The 11,330-nt window shown below is 32.5% G+C and overlaps 1 protein-coding gene across 1 annotated transcript; it reads left to right on the top strand.

Moving 5' to 3' along the window:
- Positions 1-3,504: 3,504 nt before the first annotated feature.
- Positions 3,505-10,188, top strand: LOC139487738 (QRFP-like peptide receptor). The gene is made up of 3 exons (XM_071272780.1): positions 3,505-4,580; positions 7,958-8,173; positions 9,242-10,188. Exons 1-3 carry the CDS (start codon positions 3,768-3,770, stop codon positions 9,467-9,469), a joined length of 1,257 nt encoding a protein of 418 aa, XP_071128881.1. The 5' UTR covers positions 3,505-3,767; the 3' UTR covers positions 9,470-10,188.
- The last annotated feature ends 1,142 nt before the right edge of the window (positions 10,189-11,330 follow it).

The raw sequence follows: 11,330 nt of genomic DNA, 5'->3' as shown, positions 1-11,330 counted from the left end.
GTAACTGTCATGGTTGTACTGACATGATTTATAACAAACTTTTCTAAAATTGCCCGTTTATAAATTTTGATGATAAAGTAGCTAAGAATTCAACTCCCTCAGAGAAAGTTGACTTTAGATGGTTTTGGCTATTTCCAGGTACTTTTTGGCATAAAGCTCATCGTGTATCAATACTATACATCCTCGGCTTTCAATTATTAGGCCTTGTAAATCCAGAAAATCGCTTCGGATGCATGAGCTTTTTGATATTGTAACCAGACATAGAGTAAACGCAAAATGGTAGCTATATGTCTTCCATTAGAAAGTGATACTAAAATGTTTTACATAGAAACAGATGGTTCACAATTGCCAAAAAAAACCGGATCTTTTTGTTGTAAAGTTTGTATTACACATGACCCATTGTCAATTTCTTTATTCAAGTCAAGATATGCAACATACTTAAGTGCATTTGTGGTATCCCTTATTTCAAGCTTAATGGGACAGATATGATCAACATATTCACACCATTTTAATCATCCATGCACGAAGGGAGAGCATAATTATGTTCAGTGTGAAATATCTTCTTTTCATTCTTTTTAAGAAACTTTTGTATGAAAGGATGATAGGAAGAAGTCGTTTCATGATTTTCACTGTCTCGCCTGACGGAGTCAAAAAGCGAGACATAGGTATGCTGTTTCCGGCGTCGGCGGCGACGACGGCGATGGCGTCAACAATGTTTTAGTTTGTTAATAGGTCTAGTTTATGGTGAACCACAAGTGGTAGGTCAATCATATTTGGTATGCAGTTGTATAAGCATTGGCATACCTCATTTCCATGGAGATTATTTGGCCCTGTCCCCTCAGTCATGGTCTATTAACTTCGAAACTTTTGCTTATTTTACATGTTTTAGTTTGTGATTAGGTCAGTTTATGGGGAGCCACAAGTGGTAGGTCAATGATATTTGGGATGCAGTTGTATAAGCATTGGCATATCTCATTTCCATGGAGAATATTTGGCCTCACCCCTCAGTCACAGTCTAATGACTTTAAACTTATCTTAGTTTACATAAACATATGTTTATGTTTATGTAGTTAATATATTGTATTATATATTAATGTCTTCTTTGTACCTATGTATTTGGTGATGAGAATAAAGATATATATATATACATGTATGAGTTTGTGATTAGATCAGTTTAAGATGAACTGCTAATGTTAAGTCAATGATATTTGGTATGCAAATTTATTGGCATTTGCAAGTATTGTTTCCAAGGAGATTATATAGCCCCACCCCCTCTTTATGGTTCTTTGACTTTGAAACTTTTACATAGTTTACAAGTTAATGTTTGTATTTAGGTTTGGGAACGACTTATAATTATATTAAGTCAATGGTATTTGGTATGCAGTTGTATTAGCATTGGCACATCTTATTTACATGGAGATTGTTTAGCCATGTAACTCAGTCATGGTTCATTGACTTTGAATACTTGCATAACTTGTATAAGATGTTAAAGTATTTCTATTTTGATTTCAACATTTGCATAATCAAAATTACAAAATGGCGAGACATATCTCTGTAATAACAGTTTATTTGATTTAAAGTTTGTGTTTGGCAATATCTGAGATATAAAAGCGCGAGGATGAAGTGCATTAGAAACGCTTTCTGTATATGGTAGATGGTCATTTATAGTAATACAAGTAATAGTGGGTGATGTATAAGGGCGATTGTACGCCATGGTCGCATCTTCGTCAACGGCAGCACATTGGTTTATAGATGCCTACGTCATTTGGTATCTTGCGGAAAGGTGTCTCCATTGCCAATCATACAACATTTTCTTATTCCTAAAAGGTATTTTTTCTTTAAATTAAAAATTGGGGACTTAGATATTCAAAAGTTTAAGAGATAACTTTGCCTTAATAAAAATCTCTGACGGCAAACTTGGTATTTTGTTTAATCTCATGATTCTGAATAAGATAATGCCGTACTACTTTATCTGAAAAGACAACCCTACCTGTCCATTAGAAACCAGTGAAATGCAATTACGTCGTGTTATACATAGTGCTATTTGCTAGATTATAAAATTTACATACACGGTAACACAATTAACATATAAACATCATGCTGAGGACAAACATCTCGTATCTCAGAAAATACCGCTTTACGTAAACAAAGACAGGTAGACGAAGTCAGGCATACGTATCATATACGATTAGAAATGAGAAATTCTTGAAAATAAAAACAAGACATTAGTCCTCCGAAAATATTTTTTTGCTATTTGACTTTCAGTCCTCCTTCTATTCTTGTTCTTTGAATTTTTAATAAATTTTTAAAAATCTGACTTTTTTTTTTTTTCAATTATTCACATTTTTATTATCATCAAGTATACAGTAATTAAAAGAACATTGGTAATATTTTAATTTAAAAATAATCTAAACCCGCTTCATAATATTAACTGATTGAGACTAATATGACTAAGTATTCATCAATTGCCGTTTCTATATCGGAAAAAGAAATCAAAAGAAAACATATCCCCAACTTTAAATAAATATCTCCTTTTTTGTAGAAATAATCGAACAACACTTAGTCTCATGTTTAATTTAACCTTATTCAGTTTGCTTACATAGTTGCATTTTCTGAAGTAGAAAGGAATTGGGACTGATGTATACTATATGGTATTCATTTATAATATGAGCAACACATGGCTTAATTTGTGACGCAAAACGAACTTTTTCATGTCTATTGGAATGATCGTTGAAATCCTTCTATGAATACTAATACTATGACATCGTATATTTGTATTTATGAACCTATAACATGTTAACTTATATAGAAACACTATCCCGATCTTTAAATGCAAATAGTGCTACTATATTCAAGTGTTTTTTTTTATTTTTGTTTTATTGTTTTTCACGTGTAAACCACAATCTTTTAACAAATCTTTAATTGATATAATACCTTCATGTTGGACTTTGATCAATAAGTTTTCCTAATTGAACTAGAGAAATAAAACAGACATGCCAAATTTCCTTTAATTAAACGGTTTAGTTAAAAATACATCTTCTAGAAGGATGAACTTAAAATGAAACGGAGAAGAATCTAAGGAGATCCGTTTTATATTTCTGATGAAACATTTAAAACTATACTCTGAAAACATAAACCTAGAAATTATTGCAAACCATATTTAAATTTAAACTAAATATTAAACGAACCTGCACCTCGATTGAAAAGCTTTCATTTATTTTCAAATCACCAGTACAGAAATTTGTTATTGTATAAAGTACTTATCATGCCAATTAAACCTTTATCTTTCAACATTATTATTTGATTAATCTTGATACATCTGGACAAATCAGTCATTTTTGGGGTGACAAAATGCATTATGCGATACTAGTATGTTATTAATAGATTCTTCAATTATATTAATTAATTGTGCTATTTGTTGTATTTAACAATATTTATGATATGTTTATGATGGACAGCCGGTTATTTGTGATACTATCTGCCTAGATGACAAGGTTTGACGTTGTTGTTTTCTATACTTAGTTGCAATCATATCTATACGTTGTATATATCTGACGGAGCATAACACTGCACTTCTGTTAGTTCTGACTTTCTGAATATCAGTCAAACATCACAGACTGTGTTTGATATCTGATTATGTTAATTACGGAGATCAAATTATGAAAATGTTTACAAATACTGAGGAATCACAAAATTGTCTGGAACAAAAAGGACGTCGCTGTTTGAAAACAATAACATGTGTGAATAGTTAACTTTTTTAAATGTAAATGGCTAATTTGGGAGATTTTAGACGCATTCGTGCATTAAATTCAACAGAATCTGGAAGTAATAGTTCTTTAGGATTATCAGTGACAAGACAAATTGAAAATGTTGACCCTTTGTCGGGATTTAATAATGTAACGATGACAGGCATGGCCTTGTCACCCGAGGCGGCCGGGATATTTATTGTGTTATACTCAATAACAACATTACTTGCAATTGTAGGAAATATCCTAGCGATTGTTGTATTTACAAAAGGAAGAAAATGTCGCACCGACTTACGTCCTTTTTTACTCAATCTTGCGGTTGCTGATCTGATCATGGCAATATTCTGTATTCCATTTACTTTTGTTACAAGGTTGTTACAAAGATGGGTCTTTTCTCCGCCAATGTGTCCAATTGTATTATTTCTACAACTTACTGCAGTTACTGCGAGTGTTTTTACGAACACTGCCATTGGAATAGATAGATTTTATGCCGTGGCGTTTCCCTTGAAATCCAGAATAATTTCTCAAAGACACACAATTATGATTGCAGTCATTTGGATAGTATCTATAACGTTTAATGTTGTCCAGTTTAAAGTCGTCCAAGCCCGACACAATAATCTTACTCAAATACTGGAATGTGTAGAAGACTGGAACGACAATACTTTATACACACGAAGAGCTTATACTTTGTTCATTTTATTTATAACTTTGATAATTCCATTGGCCACTCTAAGTGTGACTTACAGTATCGTCGGGTGTATTCTATGGAGGAGAAAAATGCCAGGTCAGGTCAACGAGGCCAGAGACCAGCAACATAACAAGGCAACAAGACAGGTACTTATAACGATAAGTTTTTCTCATATTTATTTTACTAGATACAAAAAAAGGCGGAAGATATTGATATCAAAGGGGAAAATCAAAACTCATTTGTCGAGAGAGGCCGTGACAACACCTTGACAAAAAAAAACGCCAAAGAAACTCACAAAACACATCCGTGAGATGGAACAACAAGAAACCTTTGCAAACTTGTGTGAAAGTTCAGAATATAATGATACTATAGTTGTCTTTTCGTATTTTATCCGATGCTCAAAAAGTTTTATTTGGTCCTTAATATACCGTTATGAAAATCAGTAAGACAATATGATTGCAAATGAGACAACTCTCCAACTGAGATAAAATGACATACATGTAGAAGCAACTATAGGTCACTGCATGACCCCTTAAAATGAGTCAATTCCATACAACATAGCAAGCTATAAAACTGAGAACGCTATGTTTAACATTTTTAGCGAGACAACTAACAAATAAACTCATCATAGATACCAGGATTGAAATTTTGTTATTTGCGCCAGACGCGCGTTTCGTCTTCAAGTGATACAACAGTGACTATCGAATAAAAAAAGGCGAAATAAAGTATGCAGTTGAAGAGCATTGAGGACCCAAAATTCCTAAAAGTTTAAGCAGTTGAATACAGCTAAAGTAATTTATTCCTGTGGTCAAACTACCTTGACGGTTGACATACTTCAAGTTAGATCTATCAAATACTCATTAGAATGGTTGTTGGTATTTAAATTGTACTGTTTGCATATATTTTGGCTCAATGATAAACTTTCGTTATTCTTTTTTAACGCTCGTATAACAAAATAAAAATATAGCAAAAGCTGTCCGTGCAGTTGTCCACCATATTTCTGAATGAGACTACCAGAAGACTATTTCTCATCACAGAATCACAACATAAATTTTGAACTCGATATACAACATGTCACAAATTAACAACAACTTACGATTATACAATGTATAAGAGTTCCGACTAGTTTGACTGATTATTCTCATCTGCTTAAAAATATATCTGTTTTATTGATACAAAAATGAATCGTTTCAACTGACCAACTTCTTTGATAGTTGTAACAAGAAATGCTTCAATCGGATTTTTAAGTAGGGACAACTCTATTTAAAAACAACCGAGTATAATAACACCAAAATCTAGTCCCAATATCAATAACATTTGCGGTATCAATTTCACTGCACAAGATGCAAACGACAAATAGTGTCTTTTCTGTGATGTTCGAGGCCACAATATTTGAAAATAAGAAGTTAAAATCAAACGTTGGAGTTCTAATTAAACATAAAAAAGGCTTACATTAAATCCAAACTCAGACTAGGAATTAGAGCTATGGCTGAGGTAGTGTATTTCTCAATTCAAAATTGATGTCTATTTTTTGTTACACAATAGCCCTTTAATAAGAACAAATAAACCTACTAGAAACTGAAACCAGTATAGAGACACAACAAGTACATCTGAAGAATGCTGTTTGAAAAAGAAAGACGAGGATTAAGGACAGTGACATAAATCTTTTTTCGAAATCTGATAATTAAAAAATATGATGGGACAGATAATTTAGAAAAAGGCACACTTTATTGGATGATTAGTTTGTTAGTTTAAACATATTTATTTATAGTGGATTGGGAAACAAGTTTTGATATTTACAGTATGAAAATTAGCACTACAGGTCGAATTCTTTAGAACAGAGAGTATAACGGATGGTCACTCACAAACTCAAGTCTACCTTTGGAAGACATACTTTGGATGTAAATTCCTCATACTGACTGGATGGTTAGCGTTATATATACATCCATCCCACCTCGAGCTGACATTTCTATACCTATTCCTTCAGTTACGCAACATCGCTGTGTCTCGTAAAGAATGATAAATCACCATAAATGAAATTGAATACACTGCATCTTTTGTGTATATAGATAATAGCATGTAATTGATTGATTGATTGTTGGTTGTTTAACGTTTAGTGGCAAATATTTCATGCATATTCAGGACGACAATAACATGTGATCAAATCGGTAAAAGCATTCCTCCTATGTTATTGAAAACTATATTTATAATAATAACTTGGTGTAAATTAGATACAGCCATTCGGACTAAGGTCTACCTCTAGGTGTATCTAACACTCATTTGTGAAAAGCACAAGTCAGAAAGAAAATAACTTCAATATCCAACATATGAAGTCATCTTTAAAGCATTATCTTTTATTAACCTACCAGCTGAAGAACTTAATAAAAATGCAATACAATTGCTGTTTTACCAAAGACATATAGAGATACGAATTATATAACCCTGAATTTTATTAGTATCGGGTGTTAAAAAAATCAATCCAAATTGTTTACATGAATTAATATTGCCATCAGAAAATAAAAGAAATTTTACTATACTGAATGTCCATAGAAACGCAACACGTTATATTTAAGTCAATTTTAAAAAATTAAACCATTATAGGTCAATGTACGGCCTTCAACACGGAGCCTTGACTCACACCGAACAACAAGCTGTAAAGGGCCCCAAAATTACTAGTGTAAAACCATTCAAACGGGAAAACCAACGGTCTAATCTATTTATATATAAAAAAAAAAGCGAGAAACGAGAAACACGTATAAATTACATAAACAAACGACAACTACTGTACATCAGATTCCTGACTTAGGACAGGTGCAAAATTTGCAGCGGGATTAAACGTTTTAATGGATCCATACCTTCTCCCTTTTCTGAAACAATAGCATAACATCATAACATAGAAAAACACACGATAAAATATCAATTGGCAGGCTTAACTCAATCAAAAACGTACGTTTGTTGGGTTTTAGAACCTTGCAATAATTATTATTCATACAGGGTCAAAATGAAAACACAAAAATTACAAACGTGGTCAAACTTGACCAAATGCAAAGCAAAATTGTTATATGCCTTTAACATAATTTTTGATAAACTTTGCTTTATTATGATAGAAATTGCCATCCGAAGTGTTAATTTCATTTTATTTTGTTGAAAATGTTGAATTTGTAAACGTTAAAACCGAAAAGCCCTCTGAAAATCAAAGAAAATCTTCTGCAAGCGTATCGTAGGAAGTCTTCAAATCCAGGTTTGAATTTTTATTAAATGGAGAAATGCATATATAAAGGTTGTGTTTTTATCAGCAATTAGTATATACATCAGAAGTATATTTATTTGCAATTTACAGCTATATGTGAAATTATATTCTTACACTTCAAGATTATTGTCATTAAAAAAAATGTAATTTAAATTGCACCTGCCCTGCCTCTGGGAGTCATAAAAGAAACCTTATAAAGATGGCGAACGTTTAAGACACCTGCAATCAAATATACAAGAAGATACCTGTCAAAATATTTTTTTCCAATTTCAGATCGTGAAAATGTTGATCACAATAGTAACTTTGTTTGGACTTTGTTGGATACCATTGCACGCGTTCATATTGACTCTTGATTTCAACTCGGACTTATTGCAACGTCCAGATTTAATGCCAGTGATACAGACAATATATTTCGTAGTCCATTGGATAGCTATGTCAAACAGCTTCGTAAATCCCATCATCTATACATTCATGAACGCCAGTTTCAGGGTAAGATAATAAAAATATATGTAGGTATACAAGGGGTACCTTGGTTACATGTCATTGCGACAAAACAGTCTAACCAAAATAGAAAATCTACTGCTCCTTTACTTTATGTAAAAATATGCAAACGTCAAATTTCGTCAGTGTATAAAGAATGATCTTAAATCGCTTGAGATGTTCGACAGAAGCCACCGAGTGACAAAACAATATAGGTCAACACAAATATAAAATAAAAATGCATACATAAATGAATAAATTATTTATAAATGTGGATTGCTGTTGGGTGTGAGCCAAGGCTACGTGTTGAAGACCGCACTTTGACCAAAAATGGTTTACTTTTACAACTTGTGACTTGGATGGAGAGTTGTCTCATTGGCACTCATACCGCATCTTCTTATATCTACATCTGAAAATCACAAAAAAATGCTGTCTCTCGTTCAACCTTCTGTTGTCTCTAGAGGAGGACATCGCAGCCATCACGTTAGAATTTCAGTTTTTTGATTCAGGAAGAGAAAAATTGAAGGAAAATGAATGGCAGTTCAGTTGAACGATTGTTTTACAAAAATAACACAATTGTTTCTGTTACAAGCATCTGCAAACTGAGCCTGCTATATAAATCTTCAATTAATTGGTATTTTTTTTAGCTGCATCACTGTCTGGTAATTTTATTTTAATTCATTTTTATTTTAGAGGGAGATCTGTGTACCCGCGGAAAACTGGTGTAAGCCCCACCACATTTTTCAAATGCACCAAGACACAATCCATCTAGCTAATATAACGTTTGATATTTTAAATGTGTGTTTTTAAGTTAAATTAGTTTGTGGTTGCCGTTTGATGGAGATTACAATATTTTTGATGTATGATTTTTTTTTAAATCTTTTATGTTAAATATGCTAATCGACATACATCAATTATCGCATGCTTTTTTTATATATTTATTTCAGTTTGACCTGTGTTTGGTGTCGTTTTTTGAAGAATATAATATTTCTTTACATATGATTTTGTTTATCAGTGTATGTTTAATAAGCTAATCGACATACACCAATTATCGTATGCTTTTTATATTTATTTCAGAATGACCTGTGTTCGTTGTGTCTTCTGTTAAAAAATCGTTCAGATTCTCTAGTATCTAATGGTACTTTGATGACCCAGTATTGGAAGGATAATGATGGAGTATATACAGATAGAAAAATCCGCAAGAAGATGTCACTTCCAGTAGATTTAGAACCTAGCAACGAACCTTGCCAGAACTTAAAACACAAATTAGATGTGACAAGAGGAACTTCGTGTAAAGCATTCTGATGTAATAAAGTAGTTTATCAATACTGTATTTCTGTATACAGAGGGCAGGATTATATGCAACTAGTTTGACAAGATCGTTTGTTCAGGTAACAAATGGGGCCATGTATTATTCCTTCTTGCTATACAAATCTTTGTTTCTATCTAATGGTAATTTCATTTGATGGAATTACATACGTTTAAATACTGCACTGATGTATATCTCATTTCATTTCAGAAATGTCTCCTTCTTTTTTTCACAGGGGGAAATCTCAGATCAGAAAAACAAAACCCCCCAAAAGTTAACAGGTGAATAACACTTAGGACTTTGTATACACATCTTAGTTATAAGTATGCTTTTGATGTAAAATAGTAAAGCAATCCAGATTCGCACTAATTACCTTGTATTACCTGAAATATTACAATACACCTCACAGAGAAATACGAAAAAAGCTGCATCTGCATATTTTATATCGGGTTAGCACTGTGGTAAAGAGCATATTAACGATGTTATAATAAGTTTGTAATTAAGTATAATGCTAATATGTGTCACCCTATTAGCATCATATGCCAAGTGAATACGTGTAAAAGTTGTAGAACCTATTATATGTCTCTGGAGTTACCAATAGTTGGAACATATATATGTAGCAGTGCATTTGGCTGAGCTTTACTGACAGGACAGAAATAAAAGATCAATGTACAGCAATGCAAAATAAATAGTGCTATAAAATGTGCAATCAAAATGTGTTTGAATTCTTCTCTCAAGTCGTCAATGTTATTCTAGTTTGAGATATGACCGAAGTTTTGGATACAAAATTGCAGTTTTCTTAACATTACAGAGGCTTGTATAGGGTATATTGGGATACGGGATATTTGCCATTTCAATTTTAGGGATATGGGATATTTGTCCTAAAGGTAAATGGGATATGGGATATTGATGCATTTATAAGGATATTGAATTTTTAACATGAAAAAAAAAGTGGAATTTAAAAGTTAAGTACAGAAATATTTACATCTCACTTGATAAAATTGCCCCAAAAAGTCATTTTAGTACTTTGTAGATTTTAATTGAGTTTATGGTCGTTTTATTTAAAGGTCATCCAAACCCAAGCGAAAAGTATTGATCCATTTTCGATATTTATATGCTCATATGTACTGATAATTTTAAAAGTATTTGTTTTGCTTTCCATACTTCGTTCCTTATTGTTAATTTTCCTTTTTTTGATGGTGATGTTCCTTTGGCACTATCTTACGGTGTTTGTATATCACAACACCTCCGCTTTGCCCGTGTCTGTTGTAACGTTTTGGATTTTAATGAACGAAGTCTATGTATTACTGGTAATTTATTAAGTCAGGGATTTCGTTACCACAAATCACTTAAAATCTTTACTAAATTCTAGATTTGGTTTTGAAGTTTGGTTCTACCTGTAGAAAACTTATTTCAAACGGGATAGCACATCCTCATTTTTACGGAGATGTTGCTAACCGTGCAATTGAATGCTGGATGTGTGAATGATTGATAATTTAGTCTCAGATGCATTACTTTTTATTAGTTGTAATTGGCTTTGAACTAGTTGTCACGGTAACTGCGAGTACTATCAGATCTGTACTTAGTGTCTTTTTGTTGATGGGATGTACAAGTACTCGGTCACGTCCACTCTCTGTTTTTGTTAAATGTATTTCTGATTTGTATAGTTCGTTCTTATGTTGTACTGTTACACCACTGTCCAAGGTTAAGGGGAGGGTTGGGATCCCGCTAACATGTTTAACCTCGCCACATTCTGTATGTATGTGCTTGTCCAAAGTCAGGAGTCTTTAATTCAGTGGTTGTTGTTTGTTGCTGTGTTACATATTTGTTTTTTGTTCATTTTTTTATACATCTATT

The sequence above is a fragment of the Mytilus edulis genome, chromosome 9 (assembly GCF_963676685.1).
Source record: "Mytilus edulis chromosome 9, xbMytEdul2.2, whole genome shotgun sequence".
NCBI classification, from domain to species: domain Eukaryota; kingdom Metazoa; phylum Mollusca; class Bivalvia; order Mytilida; family Mytilidae; genus Mytilus; species Mytilus edulis.
Note: the sequence above shows the minus strand (reverse complement) of the source record. Positions and strands in the feature narration are given on the sequence as shown.

Excerpts from the sequence above, each read along its gene's own strand:
- LOC139487738 (XM_071272780.1), top strand. The coding sequence starts at position 3,768 with ATGGCTAATTTGGGAGATTTTAGACGCATTCGTGCATTAAATTCAACA. Across the intron at positions 4,581-7,957 it reads ATAACAAGGCAACAAGACAG|ATCGTGAAAATGTTGATCAC; the intron begins GTACTTATAACG and ends TTCCAATTTCAG. Across the intron at positions 8,174-9,241 it reads TCATGAACGCCAGTTTCAGG|AATGACCTGTGTTCGTTGTG; the intron begins GTAAGATAATAA and ends TATTTATTTCAG.